Below are 23199 nucleotides of genomic sequence, written 5' to 3' on the forward strand. Positions count from 1 at the left end.
CATGCTGGCCACATGACCTGGAAGCTGAATGCCGGCTCCCTCGGCCAGTAAAGCAAGATGAGCGCCGCAACCCCAGAGTCAGTCACGACTGGACCTAATGGTCAGGGGTCCCTTTACCTTTACCCACCCACCAAATAATCATTGCCACCTAGTTGTCTGAAAAAGTTTGCAACCTATCCATCAATAGTATAATAAATGTTGAGCTGTAGGGACACATGACCTGCATGCAATCTAGATAGGAGTAGAAAATGCTAACCAAATATAATCTGATGCATTGACTGTTATGGGAAAGTATTATTATTATAGAATAGAATATTTAAACATGCTTTTGAGATGAAGGTTGGAGAAGGAGAGAGAGTTCAGTTTTTGTAGGCTGAAATCCTATGTACACTTACCTAGAAGTGTACATAGAACACAGTGAGACTTCCCAGTAAATGTGCATAAGAATTTGCTGTAAGATGCTTAGTGAGCCCAGAAAAGTGGCATTGCTGCAGTGTTTAATTGGCTCTGTGCCTGACACAGCAAAGCATTGTTGGTAGGAAAGGGTGGGGGAATAGATTCACAGTTTTGGAGAGCAACAGTTTGTAGGATTTTTGCACAATACCTTCTGAGCTGGAGTAGCCTATTTGTGCAGGGGGAATTGGAATTTTAGCAGCCACAATAATTCTCTCACTCTGCTGTAGTTTTTTGGGAGGTAGAGAGTGGCTATGGACTTGAAAGCTAGTTATTACATTCTTCCTCTTAAGGGTTATGGATCATTCATATTTCAGGATCTCTGTAATGTTAGCTACTTATATAGGACAGAATTTGAACTTACATTTTTTAATGTTTTTGGGGGGAGGAAAAACTGTGTCAGTTACAATAATGTTTAAAGTAGGAAAAACGCTTCTGAAAGCAACTGAGCAGCAGCAAGCAAAGCATGGAAAATGGAACAAAAACCTAACAAAAATAAGTCAATTTTGTTTTCTCAAAATAGTGTGATGTTATTTGCTATGCACACACTGAAAACTGAAATCGTTTGTAGGGATAAGAAGCTTTAATTCCTGTTGAGTAATACTGACCAGTTTTCCAATTCTACCTTTAATAATAATTTTATTATTTATACCCCACCCATCTTGATGGGTTTCCCCAGCCCAGCCACTCTGGGCGGCTTACAGCATATCTTGAAACATAATAAAACATCAAACAATAAAAATTTCCTGATGCAGGGCTGCCTTCAGATGTCTTCTAAATGTGATGTAGTTCTTTATCTCCTCTGCATCTGAAGTGAGGGTGTTCCACAGGGAGGGCGCCACTACTGAGAATGCCCTCTACCTGGTTCCCTGCAACTTTGCTTCTTGCAGTGAGGGAACCAGCAGAAGACCCTAGGAGGTGGACCCCACTGTCTGGGATAAATGATGGGGAAGGAGACACTCCTTCAGGTACACTGGGCAGAGGCTATTTAGGGCTTTAAAGGTCCACACCAACACTTTGAATTGTGCTCACAAATGCACTGGGAGTCAATGAAGATCCTTTAGAACCAGTGTTATATTGTCCCAGCAGCCACTCCCAGTCACCAGTCTAGCTGCCTCATTCTAGGTTAGTTTTAATAATTTAATTTTAATAATTTAATTTTAATTTTGTTTTTAATAATTTATTTTTAATAATTAAAATGATGGGACTAGATACAAAACTAATTATACTGAAAGCGCAATAAGGCCTTTTGTGCTTGCCATGTGTTCCCTCACAATAGCTGTGCCTGCACACAGCGCTAAGCTAGAAATCCTGGTTAAGATGGGATAGACATGCATCATTATCACTCAGTCCCTTTACAGCTGCTTCATTCCTTCCTTATTATGAGCAGCAATACAAGCAAGGATTCAGCCTCCAACCATAGCCTCCCATTATATGTGAACAACCCAGTGACTTTAAATCATGCCAAGATATGAAACCATGCTTTAAAGTTGGCTTAGGGTTCTATCAGTTGACCTGTTTATTGAGCACTCTTCCTGATTTGTTTGCAGGGAGGTTGCACAATGTTGGCTTTTTAATGACATTCATTCTGATTTGTTAATGGGAAGGCAAGATGATACTGTGTCAAAGCAAGTACTATCACACAATTTCCAATGAATTTTCACATCACTTGTCTTATTGCAAAAAGTCTGATCTTTTGGAGAAGCAGGTTTGTTGCACAAGACCTCCCAGTCAACTGCAATTTACTGACAAGTGATTGAATCCCAGCCAAAAATACTGACAGCCTGGAAGTGCTCTTATTGTCATGTTTTGAAGCCATTACCTACAGTTTCTGGGTTTTCATGGTATGGGAAGCTATAAATTCTGAATCCTAGCTTGTTCAGCAACTCATGCAAAGGGAGGCACAAAGTGACTGTACCTGTATGCAGCTCTTGCCTGCCTTGGCTCGTAAAATGCAATTGTGGCTTCATGTTGCATGTGAATGCAGGCAGTGTAATGAAGGTCAGTGCTTTCTGTTTGCCAGGTGGCAAAAGTGACATTTTAAGCCTGAGCCCCTGAACATTCTGGGCCTGAAGCCAACAGCACCACAAGTCTGAGAGCACAGTATGGTCTCCACAGTATGAAGAGTATGGTATTGACAAAAGACCCAGTAGCAGAAATCCTGATGGTACATACCACGTAGTCCATTGGTCAAATTATAGACGGTAAGTTAGGCAGCTCGCTAAAACTCTTTGTGCCAGTTTCTGACACTTTCAAACATCCTAGCCAGAAATAATTCAAGTAGCTGTGTGTAATGTAATCCCGGCATAAAATGAGACAAGGTTTCCAGAAACAGAAATCTGGAGCTCATTCATTCTCAAACCCACCAAGACTGCTTGGCTCCTGACACAGATTGACTGTGTAATTGAACAACATGAACTCAGGAACATTATCTTATGCCCAAGATTCCTATTTAATTTTAATCAGATTTTCCATATGGGTTTGCACAAGCAGTATTTTCTTTTGCCAAATTAATTATTAACATTGCTGGGAACAGAATTCCCTGAGCATCTTCCACTTACATGGGTAATAATTGGGTCCACAACATCTCTCCCCCCCCCCAAAGACATATCAAATTGATCTCTCTAAGATTGACCTCTAGCCACCTTTTCTCCCCAAAGAACACTGTGAACAGCATGAAACGTACGCAAAGAGTGCCAGGGAAGAGCAGAAAAGCAGATGCTTTCAGATATGGAAAGGCAGGTCATTGGTTATCTGCTTGAACCAACATGCAGCTCCCTCAGATGCTTAATTGGCAGGATAGGACACAGAACAAACACGAAGCAGGCGCACGTGTGCCAATTTTCAAAATGACCTACTTCCCTAACACCTGGCAGAGTTCCCCCCCTTCTTCCTGTTCATTTGGAAAGGAGACAGATTCAATGCAGGCAATCTTAGTGCTGAAATCATGGCTCTAAAATTAAAACAGCAGACGTGGCTTTCTGAATCTTTGTGCTGTAGGAGGCTGGTGGTGCTTGGATGTCTGCAGTCTGTTTGGACTCCACCCACAGTGCTTTGTAACACTCCTCTGCAGAGCCAGGCAGACCTGATTAATAATTTATTTATTATTTTAAAAAGCCCTACATTACAGCAGGCACTCATTAAGCTAGATGAAGATGCATCTCATGGCACTCCTTAGAAACATTAGATACAAATGATATATATATAATTTTACGCATAGAAATCTAAGGCCTGAGTGTACCATGCAAACAAAAATATTTTGGCCTACATGTCATGTTTCTGGATACAATCAGACTCATGTTAAAGGTTTAAGAGCTGTTACCCAATTGAATGCAATATTTGCTGATTCATCAGATGAACTTTGGTTGATTGGTTAATTGCTTTGAGTAGCATAAACCTGAGTATAAATATCACTGTAGAAAGAAGGCATACTTTTTTAGGATTATAGAGGCATGTGTCAGAGAGAGGAGTGCTCTGAGACGGCACCTCCTGCTACACTACAGTACTTACAAGTTTTAGAAAAATGTAATTGATGAAACTTTGCAACTTTGTAAAGCTGACATGGGGAATCTTTGGTCCATTGCCAAATGTCATCAGGTGCCTGGTGTAATCCAGCCTGCTTTGGGCTCTCTGGACTTCAGTGTCATCTGGCTCTAGTGAAATTATTATTTTTGTAAAAAAAGTGGGAGGAAAGCCTAAGGCACTACTTGAAGCAGTGCAAAGCTCTTTGATCTCAGCTGGCTGCACACTGGCAGGCAGGGTTTTCTCCCCCTGGATGGAGGGGGAAAGCTTTGTGCCACTGCATGCAGCCTATGAGCTGGCTGCACTTCCTGGAAGGTGGCCCAGAGGGACAGAGCATGTTCCTGAAGAAACTCCAAGAGCAAAAACTGGACAGGAGTTCCGGGAAGAAAAAGGAAGGTTGGGGAGAAGGTGAAGGAAGCAAGAAAACTGGACAAAACCAGGTGCTGAATGAAGGGGGGGTAGGGGGCTCATGCCCATCTTAGCATGCAGCAAAGAACCAGAATACCACCTACCTCTGTGAACTCTGATTTCCAACCCACTCACTCTCAACTTCAGAGCACAAGCTCAGCAAGAAAGCAGCCTTCTTATTTTTTGAGGGACAGCACATGCAGTGCAGGAGTGGGAAATGAGAAGAAGATGGCTGCATGCAAAAGACCCACAGAGAAATGGGATGGCAGGGAGAAGTCAGAAATGACTACATCCTCTGTACAACTTCTGCTCTGTCCCTCTCTTCTGATTACTCTTTCCTGTGGTCAAAAACCCAGTTCTATGGTAAGGGAATCTGGTGGGTGGCATTGTGGTCTTCTGTGTGACAGCACCACTATTTGTTTTCTTCTCTTCCTCAGCTGGTTGTTAGTCTTGTCAAAAGGGCAGCACCACATTGCATGCTGCACACCACAATCTCTTGATTAGGAACACTGGATGCAGCAGTAATCAATTGCCACCATCTAGATTCAAGATCTGCTGAAATTAATTGAGATTACAGTGCTTGGTATATTGTGCCAAACATGCACTGGACTATATGCATTAACTCTGCTTTTAAAATGTGCTACAAGTGTCCTGTTAGCATGCAAATTATTGTATTTATTATACTGGTTACCTGTTAGTGCACAGTAGTGTAATTACATATGGATAGGTGGGTGTAATGGGTGAGATATAACAAACATTTATTTTCTTGTAAAATAATATGCATGAGTAGTTAGTGTTTATATTGATGGTGATGTAGTTGCTAGATGGCTATCCATTGTTAAGCTGATTGCTTGCTAATAGGGATGATCAGTTGATGTTTCCTCAATGGAAGCTAATGAGGGGAGATGTTTTACTAAATGGGTAATTTACCTGCAGGAATCAGGTTTGAGACCAGTGCTTTGCAAAGGCGGAGGGGGGTGAGGAAGCGAGAGAATGTTGTTGTAGTTTGGAGACAAATACACTGAGTCCAGTTGGGCTGAGATTAGGCTGGGGAATTGCAAAGGTTTATGCTGCTGATTTGGGTAACCTGAAGCAGGATTAGAGGTTATGTTGCTTAATGCAGGCTTCTATTAGCTTTGCTTGTATATTTGTAAATCAAACACACGTGTACAAGATGACATAAGTCTCCTGTACCTTCTTATGTAGGGGAGACTAAACCCTGTAGTCTTACCAGTGGTCTTCTTGCCACCTACTGTAAATCACAATGCTTAAGGAGAACAGTGTGATATATTTTTTCCTTGGAGGGAAATGGGAGCTGGTGTATGAACAGCATTCCTGAAAAAAGAAATCAGAGCATTGCAACAATGACTGGCAGAAGAAATCACAGCAACCTTGAAGGAGAGAATGGAAATGGAATGTCATGGGATTAGTGTCATGTTTGAACAACAGCTAAAAGGTGTTGAAGTTCACTCTGAGGCCCAACTGTGGAGACCCGCTTCATGCCCCCACCCATGTAGTCAGTGAGTGGCCAGCAAGCTTGAACTGTGGAGTATTGCAGCCAGGGACTGAGACTCTTGACTTGTCTATCCAAAAGCCTGTCAGCAGTGGTGAAACAAAAGGGTGGAGGAAACAGCCCCATGAATTAGAAAAGCCACAGGGAAAGGAAATTGCAAGAGGTGAAGCAAGGAGAAATGTAGCCCATAAACGAGAAGACAGGACCAAGTACAATGTGAAATTATAGGGAAAGAAGGCCTTTATAGACTTTAAAAAGTCCTCCAGTTATTCCCTATGCAAACCTTAGAGTGGGGAAATCAGGCTCCTACAATCCAGGAGCCCATAAGTGGGAAAACTGGCTGCATCTGTTTGTAATCATACATATGTATAAATTATTGGGAGACGAGAATCTACTGGCAGCAGGCTTGAATGGGTTAGCACTGGTGGTCTGGCAGCAAGGTTTTGGAACTACAGTTTGGTCCAGGGCATGATTAAGATTGGGCTAGGAACTAATCCAGGAAAGGCAAGGCAAGGCAAATAAAGGACACTTTGCAGAACTGGCAGTCATCCTGAACTGAACAACATCGATGCTCCTGCATAATTTACCTCCCAATTACAGGAGAATTTTCTGAGACTTGCAAAAAGCTTTTGATCTGCAGTTTGAACCTGGGCAGAGGAGGAACTTGGGCCCTCTGCATAACTGTGAGCAAATATAGCCTGCAATCCTATACCCACTTACCTGAGAGTAAGCACCATTGAACTCAGCAGGATTTTACTTTTGAGCAGACATGCTGGAGATTGTGTTGTTAAAAGAGGTTTGTGGGTACAGTACACCAAGATGCATGCAGTGTGTGGCAGGAAGAGAGCCTAGCTCTTTAAAGAGAAGTAATTTGATTGGAGCAACACATGCAGTCATCAAGGAAACAAATGTGTACCTGATCCTGTGACAGTGCTGTTTTGTTCATGTTAGCATTACCACTTTCTTTTGTTAATGTTTGTAATGCTTTGAATAAGCATACTATACTTGGTTGGCCAAGTGAAAGGGGAAACTGGGCTCCTGCACTTTTAATAGAGTAGAAATAAACAAATGCTTTGAATATATATAAGTAAAATATAGATGTATAAAAGACAGCAGGTATAGCTTGCATGACTATATTTTCCCAATGCTGTTAAAAAGCTCCAAGGGCACAATGGTGAGCAACTTGGCCCTACTTTTATGCCTCCTATGTACTCCCAAACTCTGAACCTTCCTTGAGAAGTAGAATAATAATAATAATAATAAATTTTTATTTATACCCCACCCTTCCCAGCCAAGGCTGGGCACAGAGCGGCTTTCTATGGGCAGGTTTGGAACCTAGCATATCTCCTCCTTTCTGACACTTCCCTCCAGGTGCAGGAGATGCAGGTCCCTGTTGTGGAGGGGTTCAGTGCTGGATGTAATGAGAGTATGTACTCTGAGAGCATAGGCTGCAAACCTCCTGACTCTGGGATCCCTGGTGCAAGAGTAGAGATGTCAGAGAATTCTGCTGTAAGCTCAGATATGGAAATTTTGTGTAATTGCTCAGTGTTCAGGAACGGAATTCCTTGAAGCAAATGCAATCCACATTTGTTCACAGAAGGTTTTTCTTTTTTAAGTCCACAGATTATAAGTAATTAATGTCATTTTTTTGACATTTCACTTTGATATTTCATAACACTGTTATCAAGAAGCTCGCTAGAGGTTTGGAATCCTCCAGGGAGATGGCTAACTGATGGGTTGTTAGCTGCTTGATTTACTTTGAAAAAGAACACACAGGGAAGTGAATATCACAAGGTACGGTATTTGTTTCTGGATAATAGAAGGGCTGTTAAGGTGTTAGAAAGTCATTGATGTGTGTGTATTTATAGGTGCCTCTTTGCTTTGCTGTTTGTTGCCAAAGGCACCCCATATGCACTAAAAGTACAATCCTAACTATGGCTACTCAGAAGTAAATCACATTGACTTCAACAATGCTTACTCCAGGTAAACAGGGTTAGGATTTCATCTTAATCTGCTTCTTATTGTTAATTTTAGGGGGGAAATGGAATTCATCACTCATTTACGAAAGGATCATGCAATCTTTGGGTTAGCAAAGAAGTAGCTTATGAAATCTTTTAGAGATTCAGTTCACTTGCAGCATTTGCTGAGTTGGGAGCCAAGCCACATAGCTCCTTCTTCACTTGCTCCAGGAAGTAGGAAGAGCAAAAAGGAGACTGAGAGGGTGGGGAGCAGAGGCTGCTGAGAGCATGCTAGGCCACACCCATGCTGGTAACTTGAGCTCAGCACTCAGGATAACCCTTTCATGCATACAAGTGTCAGTCAGTAATTGTATACAGAAGAAGAAGAAGAAGAAGAAGAAGAAGAAGAAGATGAAGATTTATACCCCACCCATCTGGCTGGGCCTCCCCAGCCACTCTGGATGGCTCCCAACAGAATTAAAAGCACAATAAAACATTAACAACTTCCCTAAACAGGGGATAATGCAACAGAGCCAGCCTCCTGACTGTGATGTCACTGCTGTTTGCTGAGTAACTATCCTTTGTTAAGCTGACTGCTTGCTAATAGTCAGATTTGTTTGTCTTAGTGCTATGCTGAAACCTGCCCTCCAGTTTAAGTTTTCTTTCAGTGTGAAAGAGGCTTCCATTTTTCTACCTCCTTCTCAAGGTACTTAGGATTTGGTGGGTACAGGGTTTTGCTTTCCTTATTGTTACAAGGTGGTTGTGTATGGTGTGTCTGTTTTTCTTTTCATTAAACATTTTCCCAGTGCTCTGCAGCCTCCCAGGCTGCCTCCACTACCTGATCTGAAGAAGCTCCATGGGGGACACATTCCCCTGCACTTTACTTGAAGCATGAACATCACACGATTTTTAGGAAACAACCAAGAAGGCTGCAGAGTGCAGATCCCTGTAGAGGTGATTCTCAGAATGACAGAAAAGGTTATCAGTAACAATCCTTGGCCACCCTCAAAAGGCAGTAAATACAACAAAAACCTGAACCCACTCACAAAAAAAATTGCACTGACATGTTTTCCTCACTTTGGTAATTTTTGGGTGCAGTTTCTCATTAATTGATGGAAAATTGGGGGGGGGGGGGTTGGCAGAGCACTAGTTTAGTTGATATTTCCACAATGGGAGTGAATTCAGGGGTGAAATTTTAGAACAATGAGCTGCATTTTTTATCTTTGGAGAAAATAAAGCAATTGGGGATTTGAATCTGGACAGAGAAAGAGAGAAGCTGATAACTATAAGTATAGCCAGATAGGAAGCAGCCTGCCTTGGAGGCTGTAGGAATCCACACTAGTGCTTTTGCTGCTTCCTGTGGGAGTAATTTTTCTTTTACTGTGCTTTGCTTGTGTATGTTTGTAAATAAAACATTACATCATAAGCCTCTGGTGCTTTCTCATCCCGAGGAAATTACATAATTCTGGATCTCTCAGCACTTAAGTAGGTAAGAAACTCTATTCCTAATAAGAGGGAGTGAATTTTTAAAATAGCAAATTAGACACATGCATGCACAAAGAAAGGGAATTCAGCTGGTAAAATGCATGAGCTAGTCTCAAACATTTTTGATATTATAAAACAAGACTATGAAAGTAGGATAGAGAAGCACATTTGAAATTTGCAACGACATGCAATTTAAAATCAGAGTGACATCTGACATCAAAGTGCTTAATCAAACTCCCGTGAAGTCAAAGTGATGCTATTCAGATAGATGCTTTCCTGGTAATATGAAGCTCTGCATGGCAGCTGTCCAATCTGAAATGCTTTTACCGAGATCCTGCCAAAATTGTATGTCATATTCAGGACACAAAGTTTTCTTTGCAAAGCAAAATTAATTTATTTAAAAATCCCACCAGTGAGGATGACAGGTGCATCAATTTGTGTTTCTCACCCCCCACTCAAAAAATTAAAAATACTTATTTAAATATCAGACATCAGACTCTGCTTTATCGCAAGTAGCAGAATTTTTCACACACTAAATAAAACCTTTGGATTGATTTTTTTTTTGGGGGGGGGGGCTTTCAGAAGAAGAAAGCTCTATAGTTGTAAAAGAATTAACAGGAAAGTGACTCTGCATTTTCTATGCCATATAGCAAGTGTTCAGTTGGGGTAGAACTTCCACAGAGAAGGGAGACATCTAAGTGTTCCAATTTTTGAGGTACTAATCACTGAGTAGACATATTTTTTCCATCCCAGCACTTCCATATGACACAAACTGGAAAATATCCAGCATTGTAGGGGGCTGCTTGGTGGCATGCCAGGCCACTGGTTCTGCAAGTGCTGGCTATTAAGTGCTATTAATCTGCTGTGCTGGCTGAAGTTGATGGGGGCTGTAAACCATAACATAGCTAGGGAGCACCAGAAAAGGCTGCTCTAAGATTTCATCAGCTGCCTTTCTAGCCTTTTCACCTGAGAAATTTAAAATCAAAAGCCCGATTTAACTTGGAGTCCTTCCAGTTAAAGTTGTGTGTGCTGGATGGTTCAGAGCAGTTTGGCAACCACCCAACAAATAAGTTCATCATAAATTGTAAAGTTTATGTTGTAAACTGCCCTGTGATGTTCAGATGAAGGGTGGTGTATAAAATTAATAATTAATTAATAGTAATGGTCAGTAGGCCAACAATTGACATACTAAAATCAGAATTTTCTAGATATTTGTATATAATAATCTTCTGAGCAAATCAATTATGGAATTCGTTCCCACTAGAGATCTGACTGTGTTCTCCTCCCTGGTTTTCTCTAAGTTAAAAACTAGACATTGAAATATTGTTTTTTTGAGCCATTTATTGCTGCTTCTGCACTACATTTTCATTATTTATTGTATTTTATAGCATATTGGCTTTATTATTCTACATAGTTTTATTTGTGTGATTATTGTTAGATGCCCTGGGCTTCTACAGAAGGAGGGTGGAATATAATACCAATACATGATAACATGCAGAACTTAAAAACCAGGGAAAATTATACTTGTATGTGTTTTTATACTTGTATTTTTATATATTTGCTCCTGTTTTGCTCTTTTATCAACAATCAGAAAATGAATTCAAATATGCAAATTAGATAAAGGAACTATTGGGAGGAGTGAGGTAGGGGGGATTATTGGTTTGTCTGTCCCCCCCTTTTTCTTGTGTATTTTGTGTTTTTAGCTTGTATTTTTATGTTGTCAATGACCCTGAAATCTATGGATTTAGGGCAGTATACAAATTCAATGAATGAATGAATGAATGAATGAATGAACATTGTAGCTAAAGCATAAAGGGACAACTCTTCCCAAAGGAGTTGGAGTCAAAGGAGCGTCCTCTGGCAGGAGGTGCCTCTAGATCCAACTCTATAATTCTAAGGTACAATAATACGACTCTGAAGAGCATGAAATTGTAGAATTAAAAAAGACTGGGCATTGCAATATTTGTGTGTGTCTTTAAGGGGAGTGCCCTTGAAATGTTCACACACACACACACACACACATCCTTTATATCTGGCAAGGTGTATGTGAATTTTATTCGGGAACACATTATTTAAGTACACAAAGAAAGTGGGAATCCATCCTAATGGTGTATAGGTTTTGGGAGGGGATGGTTGTTAAGTTGTAGAAAAATCCAAAGGAGATTGCTATTCTTTGCTAACAAGTATCCCAAACACATTTGGAAGGAAGCTCACAGAAATAATATCAGGATTTCCTTCCCTCAACCCCATCCACAAACACATATTTAGAACAGTGCATCTGGATATCGCCTTTTTTTTTTTTTCTTTAGGTCTGCATAAAATGCTATTATGATGCTTTGTTGCACAAACTTTCTTTGGGAATCCATATTTCTATTGCTTTGGGAATCTATACCTTGGATCATGTTGTCTCTTGTTGTTGAAGAACAATCTTCTACCTGTTCTTGTCCTAAACCAGGTGCCTCCATGTGTTTTTCTCTACAACTGCAGTTACTCCTGGTTATTGGCCACACTGGCTAGAGCTGATAAGAACTAATGTCCTGCATAATCTGAGGTCACCAGAACAGACAAGGCTTGAGGGGATTCTAAGTTTTAGCACTAGTTTCTAAGTTTTAGCACTAGTTTCCAATAACTGGTTATTGGTTAATGTTGCAGAGATAAAAACACATCCATTTGCTTCCACACCTTAAAAATTGTTTCCACAAGAATACAACTCTTTATGTCATGATAATTGAAGGAGCATCACTTTTTATGAAGGTTGTTCCCGTAAATGTCCTAACAGAAACCGATCAAGTTCATTAGATAATTTGTTGCTAGGAAATACTGTATATGCTCTTAACTATCAATAAACTATATTTTCAGCAGCATTCATCATGATTTTGAAAACTATATATTTAAAAGATTGTGAGAAATCCTTTCTTTGATTCACAGGGGATATATGCGACTCCAACCCCTGCGAAAATGGAGGCATCTGCTTGTCTGGATTGGATGACAACTTCTACTCTTGCGAGTGTCCTGATGGCTTCACAGATCCCAACTGTTCTAGTGTTGTGGAGGTTGGTAAGTGCAAACTAAACAAAAAAAAAAGCAATAATTTCTGAAGTGCCCAGTTCATTTCTCAATCTTTAAATGTGTCACATGCATTTTTGCAGTGCTCAGGCCATTATTTTGTTCACTACTAATTTCTGGGTCTTAGTCTTTCAACACTGGACCCCTCATCTTACACATCTGTAAGAATCTATTCTGGTGGATGGAGATGTGATACTAATTACCTCATTCACTTGGTATTATGACTTATCTGCAATTACTCAGTATAGCCGTCTGGAAAAAGAGTGAAATAATCTTTGTGTGATAGCTCCTCTGCCCTAGGGATATAATATATTGCATGGCTGGCCATGCAAATCACACATGTTGCATGTTGGATTTCTGTGATCATGACTACCAGAAATCACCATTGCCTATATTGAGAATCTCAGTATCATGTAGAAAACAGACCTGGCAAGGTTTGCTACAATTTATACCAGCAGCATAGAGAAACAATCACGTGGAGACTATTTCTACGGAACTCTATGTATGTGTCATAGTGTGCAAAGAGGCCTTTAGAAACTGTTGATGCCAGACCAATAGACCCAAATGAACGGTTTGATAGCAGAGATAACAGCTCAGAAATAAGAATGGGTTAAACAAAGTACAGGTAGAGTATTAGCATTTCAAAGATGTTGGATGATTTTGTGGACTGCATATAGCAGTTATCAGGAGGCCGCAGGCGGCATCACATTACTGGAATTATTTTAAAGCCACTTCCTATCTATGTCTAGTGAGTGGAAAGAAGCTTTTATGGAATAACAAAACTAATGCAGTTGGTTTGTGAGGCAAATGAAGCATTGCAACCCAGTCAGAGTAGGAGAGAAATAGAGGCCAAGGGAAATGAAAGCTTTGAAGTTTGGTTAAACTTGGCAAAGACAGTTCCATGCTGTTCATAATATTTCAGTGCTTTTCAGGTAGTCTCTCAGCTAATGGGGGGGGGGGGAGAGAGAGACTTGCAAAGTCAGCCTGGGATTCATAAGTCAAACCTCTTGCTTTCCCTTTCATGAATCATCTGTAGTAATGAAAGTTCAACAGGCTAGAGGAAACCCACAGAGAAATTCCCATTGCATTATGCCCCCATGGTAGCAGAAGCAGTGCATAGTGAATGTGTTTCTCATAGAAGGCATATGTGTAATATGCAGCATGACAGGGGTAGCCAGAATGGTGCCCTCCATATTATTTTTGGCTGTTACTCCCATCACACCTGACCATTACCTTGCTGACTGTGGCTGATGTGGGTTGGAGGCCATCAACATTTGGAGGAGACCACATTGACTACCACTTATAAAATTATACTACAGTGGTACCTCGGGTTACAGACGCTTCAGGTTACAGACTCAGAAAAAATAGTACCTCGGGTTAAGAACTTTGCTTCAGGATGAGAACAGAAATCCTGCTCCGGCGGTGCAGCAGCAGCAGGAGGCCCTATTAGCTAAAGTGGTGCTTCAGGTTAAGAACAGTTTCAGGTTAAGAACGGACCTCCAGAACGAATTAAGTACTTAACCCGAGGTACCACTGTATATGATATGTGACTTATTTTCCCTAATTCCTGGATAGCACAAATAGGGAATCACCTTTGTAAAGAACGTAACTCAAGCCTATGTGTAAACATGTCCTTGCATAAATGGATATTCAAGTTTCTTTACCTTCACCTCTCCTTATTGTTCCTGTTCCTGTTCTTCCCCTTCCTCTTTCAATACATGTGTGACTGAATGGCTACCGCAGTCCGGTGGATTATCTTCTGTTGGGATGGGTGAAGGGGCAGGAAGGAGAGAGTCCTGTTCAGCTTGCTACTGAAAAACCCATCCAACTTTAAATAAACAAAGATAGGCCTCTCAGAAACCTCACAGTTTACATACAAGATGCAAGGTAGCAGCCCACTACAATGAGCCGATGACAGGAGCTTATTTTGCCAATGAAAGTGATTATGATCTAATATAAAAGCAAAATGAGCACATTTCAGTAGCACCCGCCAACTTGCCAGTGTCAGCTGTCAGGATGATTGTTGGCATCCTTTCATTCTTCAGCAAGAGTCAGTGAGTAGCCAGTACAGTTTCGAAGCCTTCTGCTGCTTGCCTCATTTATAGCTTCCTTTTGCTTAAAAACCTCACCTTTTATTCTCTGGCCTAGTCATGACCTTGTACTTCACCCTTTCCTGGCCCTTCTATTTCAGTCAGGTTCTTGTTTCTAAAATCCCTTGCAGCATTTTCTGACCTGTAATCTTTTATGACCACAACTAGTTTAGTTGGAGGGTCAGCTTGTGAAGTAGGAGGCCCAGCCCTGAACCGCAACCTTTCCATCATCTTCACTCCAACCAATAATATTTATATATTATTTAATATGCAAAATCTCTAAGCAGTTTACACAAAATACAGCAAGATCCATTTAAAACCAAAAATACAGTGAGTAAATCAGTAAAAACAGAGGCCACCAATAAAACATTCAGTTAAATATCAGTTAATAAAACTGCATCATCATTCTATGCCCTACTAAAGAACCCTATTATTTTGATAAGGTGTCAGCAAAAACTGCAAGGTTTTTAGCGGGAGCAATTAGAATATGATCTATTATTTGATTAGTGATGCAAACCTCCAAAATGTATTTTGTATAGTTAAGTTTTTATCTATATCTTCAGTACATTTTATTTTATTGCTATGGCTAGTTGCTGATACAAATAAAGATTCTTCAGCCCCATTCTTTTGCAACTGAATTGGCAGCAGCAAACCTTGGAACCAGATTTGGCTCAATGAGTGGTCTTTCATTTAATTGTTAAAAAACATTCCTATGCTGTCTCTACATCATAAAATGTCCAGATGGGTAGCAGTAAAATATAATCAGTAGTATAATCCAGTACAAAAAAAAACCACATGGCCAATAAATCATTTAAAATTAGGGATGGGCAGTAAAAACGTTGTTTGCACTGGAAATAAATTGGGGGCCCTTCAGTGGCCCAGTCAAACATCACACAGATACACACCAATTGGGTGGGCTCAATCCAACCACCAGCCTGATTCTACTTCTCATTTTCCAGACAGTGTCTGGGCTGAACAATGAGGGTAGGGCCACTCTCAGGTTTACAGGGCTGAAGCCTAAAAGGGCTTTAAAGGTTAACACCAACACTTTGAACTGTGCTCAGAAATGTACTGGGAGCCAATGTAGATCTTTTAGGACTGGTGTTATGTGGTCCTGGTGGCTGCTTCCAGTCTGTAGTCTCTCAGTTGCATTCTGGATCAATTGTAGTTTCCAAGTCTACTTCAGTCGTAGCCCCACACAGAGCACACTGCAGCCCCAAATGCATTTACTGGAGTTAAATGTGCATAAAAATGCCCTGTGGAATCCCCACCCAGCATGTGTCATGTTGAATAGTGGAAAAGATGTACGAAGGACACAGCTCTGTTGGATCACAGCTCTTTATTGCAGCAGTTAGAACTGCTCCTGGAATCAGACTGACTGCAGCCTAGCTGGCTGCTTTATATAATACTAAGTAACTTGAAACACTAAGAACTCACAACTAGCTAACCAATCAGGAATGACAGTTTTCAATCCTTCATTTACATACAGGTGGCCCTGAGTGAGAACTGCAACTTAATCTTAGTACATAACATGTCAAAGAGTTAAAACAACTATTCAATTTTCGTAGACATCTGAAGGCAGCTGTGTTTTGGGAAACTTTTGTGTTTGTTGTTGCTGTTCCTATTTTTTGTTGGAAGCCACCCAGAGTAACCCAGAGTAGTCAAATAGGTGGGGTATAAGAATTATTTGTTTGTTTATTTATTTATTTATTTATTTATTTATTTCCACATTGCACTGGCAAATTATATTACAACAAGCTGAAAAAGTGGAAATTCCAAAGGATGTCTCTGTTTAGGAAAGTCTGAATTAGGCAGGTTCATAAATGTGAAATGAATCTAATCACCACCCCCATCTCTAGGCACAAACCAACCATCATAGTAAAAACATAGAAGCCACGGTCCCAAAAACTCACCCATAAATAATGTTTTATGTTCAGTAGGCTGGGCCCTTAATCGAGTTTTAATTTGTGTTTTAATTGTGTTTCAGTTTTATAATTAATTTGTTATAGACTTTTATTGTTCTGTCTTGCAGTTTAATGTGTTTTTGTGGTTTGTGGGTTTGTTTGTCTCAGAGAACTTTTGTTATGGGGCAGAGATTTAAAGACAGAAAACAAACAAACAAAACGACTATGTAATTTCTCTGAAGAGCATAACTTGAATTAGACAGTGGAGCTATTTCAAGCTGCAGAATTTTCTGTTTAAGCCTTGTTCTGGGCCAAATTAGGCCCTGGAACCCCATTGCCCAGTGGTGTGTGGGTCAATGAGGGGCAAATGGGGATAGCATTCTGTTGATGTCATGATCTCCATGTGGGCCTATGCTAGAAAACTCCTATGGGTCACCATGGGATGGGGAATATGTAGAAACCATTTTAAACTCCTCTGGAGTTTGGGGGCATTTTACCCTGTGAGCTTCAAGTTACAGAAGTGAGATACCAACTAAACATCAGGAATAACTTTCTGACAGTAAGAGCTGTTTGACAGTGGAATGGTCTCTCTTTTGGAGGTTGTGGACTCTCCTTCCTTGGAGGTTTTTAAGCAGAGGTTGAATGGCCATCTGCCTTGGATTGAGATTCTTGCATTGCAGGGGGTTAGACTAGATGACACTTGGATTCCCTTCCAGCACTACATTTCTATGATTCTATAATTCTGTGATTCTATGGCACTTGTAAAAGTGCAAGTTCTGCAGACCAAAGTGGTCAAGCAGTCAAGTATGACATAAGATGATCCTTCAAGTTAACTGGTCCCAAGCGGGTAAGAACTTTATATACGAGTAGAAACATCTTCAACTTGTCCCTGTAACAAATCAAGAGTCAGTGCAGATCCTTGAACAGAGGTGTAATATGAACTGTTATGCTGCATCTCAGTTCAGTATAATATATAACCGTAATAAAAGTGTCTTCTTGCACAGACTTCAAAATCACTTGCTGAAAGTACAGCGAGTTGCTTGTAACTTTTCCCAAAAAGGAACTTGAAATGGATAAGCTTTGGGAGGATAACAGACCACAAATGACTATGACTTCACATGTGAACAGGTAGCGAAGTAGTAGTTGGTGAGGTGTTGATGTGCTTAGTAAAGGTAAAGGGACCCCTGACCATTAGGTCCAGTCATGGTCAACTCTGGGGTTGCGGCGCTCATCTCGCTTTATTGGCTGAGGGAGCCGGCGTACAGCTTCCGGGTCATGTGGCCAGCATGACTAAGCCGCTTCTTGCGAACCAGAGCAGCGCACGGAAACACCGTTTACCTTCCCGCCAGAGCGGTACCTATTTATCTACTTGCACTTTGATGTGTTTTGGAACTGCTAGGTTGGCAGGAGCAGGGACTGAGCAACGGGAGCTCACCGGGTCGCAGAGATTTGAACTGCTGACCTTCTGATCGGCAAGTCCTAGGCTCTGTGGTTTAACCCACAGCGCCACCTGCGTCCCATTGATGTGCTTACACAGAGCTATATTTAACTAATTTTTTGTGCTATTGAAAACGAGCACAAGGATTCCTGCTACCTCAGTGCAACTTTCCCCCATCTCCTCTCCCCATTGGTGCCCCTATGCCCTCTCCAAACCTGCTTCAGAGGCTTGGGAAAATTCCCAGAACACTGTGTTAGGGCAGGGTGGAGGCAAGTGGAGATCGTTCTGTCTGGCAAGCAGAAATGCTTTCACTGATACAACAGTCCTGTTTAGTGCTGCATTGAATACAACTCTTTTTATTTAAGGTGCTTACATACCACCACTAATAGTAACATTTCTAAGCAGTGTGCATGAAATTGCAAAAAATACAAACTACAGGGGGTGGGATTGGGGACCCTTCTGGTTTGGTAGATCAGTATTACTTTCATATTTGCACAGTAATTGCCATGAGCTCTTGATTGGAGTCTACTGTTTCATTTACTGGTGTGTGTTTTTTAAAAAAATGGGGTTTTATCATGTATTTTAACCTTGGTTGCCAGTATTTAAACATTTTCATAGAATTATTTTATTACTGCATATTTTAGCTATGGATATTTATATTTTAGTAACTGTGAAATGGGTTTTCATACTGTGTAAACTGGTGGTGAGTCTACCTTGGAAGCATTAATTAATTAATATACTGCACAATAATATTGCATATCGGAGAGAGACTAGGATAAGCTGCTTACCTCAGGTTACCTAGTGAGTTGACAGGCAACAAGGCATGTGAATGAGTGCTTTTAAGAGGACAGTCCTATATTTGAAGGGCTGTCTGCTTCAAATCCAGTTTAAAGTTCAACAACCATATGAAAGGAGAGCAGGGGTGTTGAAGTTTCACATTGATAATTAGCAGCTAAGGATAGCTCAGTCTGTTTCTGGTCTGTATTGATTCATAAGTATTTTTCTGTCCGCAGGTATCTGTGATTTAAAAAGAAATGCAGAAAAGTTCTTATTTAACTGTGTCTTTAAATAACTATTACATTGCATATATTAGATTTTAGTATGCATTTTATTTCAGTGTGTGCCTTTCTAAATGCATTTTATCCTGAAATATGCATTCAAAGCTGTATTTTAGTTCTTTTTTTTCCAGCCATGAACTATAAAACCTTGGAGAAGTTAAAAACTCAGAAGATAATTCTGTTCTTTCCACCCCCAAAAATATTTTTGTTAAACTTTATTTCAGTCATAGACCAGTGTAAGATAAAACATATGGCTAAACTGAACACATAAGACTTAAAACAGGTAAGAAATAAAACCTGGTAATTAAAAGGTAATTTATACCATACATAACTTAAAAAGATAAAAACAGTAAAAAGTGACTGTAAGGGACAAAGCGTAAAGGAGCACAGGTCTAAAACTAAGTTACATAATAAATAAAATGACTTTTCACTTTACTCATTTTCAGCTACATTAAGATGTGTGAATTGTAGGTGGGCATATACTTTGCTTGCTGTTAATGAATTCTACAAATAGATGCCATATAACATAAAATACGTTCTGATCTGGCTAGTTCACACTGGAATTCAAATAAACTGAATGCCTCAAGTTTCCCTATTAGCACCTACTCAGCAGACACACAGGCCACCTCCTCACAGTCTTCCCCCATTATGAAGAGTTGTATGGTACTTCTGTTTAAATACGGCAATGACAATTATTTCTACATTTGCATCTTCACATATAAATTTGCTTATGGACATTTTATGCAAATTTATGCTCTCTTTTTTGTTTTTTGTTTTACAAAGCATTAGAGGCCACTCTAGCCACCACACTGTGGTTTTGTGAAGTTCAGTTTTTGCTGCTCAGGTGTTTTTGTTTGTGTTTATACAGTGTATCTCCTGCACCTTCAACATTATACCATGCTGGGGCATAGCTATAAAATTTTAATAACAAGTCCAAATAAAAAAAAAAGACACTGGCTATTTCCAGGTTGTGAAAAAATTGCAACTCTTCCCACCATCAACTTTTCCCTGCATGATCTTGGCATCCTTTTCAGCTATTTCCACCCTACTTGGTGAGGAACACCTACTAGCTGCCGAGATCCCCATTGGGATGCTTCCTTGCATCAGAGAGACATTTCCAGTCCACGCACCCCACCCCCACCAACACAGCTGTGTTCTGAGCAGTTTCACTACAGTGTGCAGAAAAGGAGTCTGAAAATGGGAGGTGCAGTCATTCCTTGAGTGGAAGAGAATATGTTTGCAAAATGTGCCCCTTCTTGTGATTCAGCAGGGATTTCTTGGCCTCTAGTCATTTCCAAATGCCTTGGACTACAACTCCCATCAGCCCCGGCCAGCTGATGAAAGTTGTAGTCCAAAACATCTGGAAGGGAGCAGTTTGGTAAAATCTACCGCCAGACAAGTTTGGCTGAGGAAAAGTGCCTTGCTCAAAACCACCCAGCTCATTCTAAGCAGATTGGGGTTTTGAACCTGAGTTTCTCACATCTTAAGCGATAGTCTTGTGTGTGGTGCAGTACAGCGACCTTCCTGACAACTGGATCTCTCCTGCTTCCTATACTGTCTCCTGCCATGGGTAAAATAAGCAGTCCGTATTTATGCAGTCCTTGCTGGATTGGGCTCAGTAACATAACCTGCAAGCCAAATAAAGTCATTGAGCCACTTCTCAGTAGGCAGAGGAAGTGCAAGCAATACAGGAAATGTCAATTATTCCCCATGCAGTTTTGATTCTGAGAAGCAAATCTAACAATCATCAACATTTGTTAAAGCAGAATTGTGCTGTTGAAGCTCTGTGCACCAGCAGATTGGTTTTTATTTATTTATATAAAAAAGCGCCAGTGCAGATGTACTTTTGTAGAAGAGGGGAAGTACTTTGATGAGACATTGCTCATGCTTCTATTTCTTTATTTTAGAGCATTTGACATTTTTATCATCTGTTCAACACAGGCACTCTAATTAGGAAAACATTTGGCAGAGCAAGATTGGTTCTGCAGATAAAGAAATTGCATTGTCAGTGCCACTTGATTTATTCAAAAATATGGCTAAATGGACTATAATTTAACATGAGAGCCCTAATGCCTTCAAAAACAAGGCATTTAATTTTAGCTCTTGCTTTTCCTGGCACGGAAGAAGAAACATCTGCAGCTGTTGTTACTGAACTCACTCAATGACACACTGATTTAGGTCAGTAGCGGATGCCCCTAGAGAGGGGGGAAAGATCACTCATTGCAGGAGATGAAACTCTGGATGAACATCACACACAGAAGCAGGACTGTCAGGAGCTGTGCTGTGACACTGGAGCTGCAAAGTTGATTCCATGCCCTCACCTTGGACGCCTCAGAATACACCAAGGTGGCTATGGAAGCTACAATGCACAATATGATTCCTGCCACTGCCCAGAGGAGGAAGAGGCACCTGGTGGTGTTAGGTGACTCCCTACCGAGGGGGACAGAGGCAACAGTGTGCGGAGGAAACAGGATGTCCTGGAAGATGTGCTGTCTTCCAAGGATGTCCTGGGAGGTGTGCTGTCTTCCAAGTGCAAAGATTCACAATTTGATAGAGAAGTTGCCAAGTCTTAAAAAGCCCACTAACCACAACCCATCCCTTCCAATTCATGTGGGTTCAAACAATACTGCCAGACCCAGCCTTTGATGTACAGCAGGGGACTATGAGACTCTGGGTAGGAACCTGAAGGGCCTTGGGGCACAGGTGGGTTTTTTCATCACTTCTTCCTATTGAATGTTGTGACCCAGGAAAGAGAGGAAAATACTGGAAAGGTTTGGATTCTTATAATAATTTAATAATTATTATTTAATAATAATAATTCTTGATCCATGGTCCAAGGATCCATTGGTCTTTAAACCTCAGTGGGAGAAAATGGCAATCCACTGAAACCCCGAACTGATTTCTGCTCTGATTGAGCACTAAACACTAGGTTTTCATATGAAAAGCTTGGGGCGGGGGTGGGATGAGATGCTCAGAAACAGAACTTTTAAGCATGGACCTGTGCCTGGAAAGCATGGAGCAAAATGTACGTGGCAGGACTACTATAGTTGCAAGGGAGCTGTCCAGCTAAGAAGTCACACAGATAACAGGTTGCCCCAGTAACTGTTAAACATGAATACAGCTAGCCTTGGTATGCCAAGGAGCCTCACTAGTTGGTTCTTATTTTTCCTTCTTGAGAAGGGCTAAAAGAATAGAGGCCTTGCACTGTCAACTGTCAATGCCACCTTCTTTTCTGGACAGCTGCTGAAGACATCACTGCATCTGTGCTTAGTGTTCTAGAGATTGGGGCTCTGGAGTGGGGACATATTTGACAAGTGCATCAGGTCCACCTAATCTGTAGTCCCCATAGTGGAGTACCTTCCAGGGACATGTTCTCAGAGAGTACTAAATACCTTTGGTCCACATGCATGATATAGCCTCTTCCTCCTCCTCCAAAAGGTGTTCTGATTCTTGAGTGACAAAGCATCATAGGAAAGAAATGGAAGAGTTAATATGCCAAATTTGTATGGGAGAATATTGTGAAACAGATCTAGGATGCTTTTTTTAATAGAGACAGAGAGACATACAGAAGGCAATTGTGTTACCATATTTTCCGTAAAATAAGTTGTAGCGCAAATTTGAAGGCTCTTGAGAGAGAGAGAGAAAGCAGAGGCTAGAGAAAAGGTTTAGAAGATTACCTGAATGTCTAAAAGGTTTCCTTATGTCCAGTTTGCCAACAGTTATTGCCTGTGAATTTTGGGTACTGTTTTGGAGATTGCTGCTTGTTCAAAACATCCAAAAAAATTGAGGGTGAATTTGCTGAAATTTTAAGGAAGATACAGCACATTCCTATTTCATAAGTAATTCACAAGAGCTCTGACATGTAAATAGATCAAACTTAATAACCCTTTGATTTTGTATCAAATTTGCTAATCATTTGTTAAATTCCTTTCTTCTAAGGGCCTCTTCCTTTTACTTTGCCAGCTCTATATAGTTTTGTTTCTAGGGTCACATTAAGAATGATGTTCACAACTGTTGCTTATTTACTTTCTCTGATTAGAAGAGCCATAAGTAGAGCCCTAAAGATGTGTTTTCTAATATACAGTGGTACATCTGGTTACGTACTTAATTCGTTCGGGAGGTCTGTTCTTAACCTGAAACTGTTCTTAACCTGAAGCACCACTTTAGCTAATGGGGCCTCCGACTGCTGCCACGCCACTGCCACACGATTTCTGTTCTCATCCTGAAGCAAAGTTCTTAACCCGAGGTACTATTTCTGGGTTAGCAAAGTCTATAACCTGAAGTGTCTGTAACCTGAAGCGTAT

The 23199-nt window shown here is 40.7% G+C and overlaps 1 protein-coding gene across 1 annotated transcript in view; it reads left to right on the plus strand.

Annotated features, from left to right (window-relative positions):
- The window catches only part of EDIL3 (EGF like repeats and discoidin domains 3), a 235883-nt gene that overhangs the window by 65384 nt on the left and 147300 nt on the right, over positions 1 to 23199 (plus strand). Inside the window, exon 2 of the mRNA XM_081881217.1 lies at positions 12268 to 12396. Within this exon, the coding sequence (XP_081737343.1) occupies positions 12268 to 12396 (129 nt within the window). The remainder of the gene's footprint in view (positions 1 to 12267; positions 12397 to 23199) is intronic.

The sequence above is a fragment of the Podarcis erhardii genome (assembly GCF_964252035.2).
Source record: "Podarcis erhardii genome assembly, chromosome: 11".
Lineage (NCBI taxonomy): Eukaryota > Metazoa > Chordata > Lepidosauria > Squamata > Lacertidae > Podarcis > Podarcis erhardii.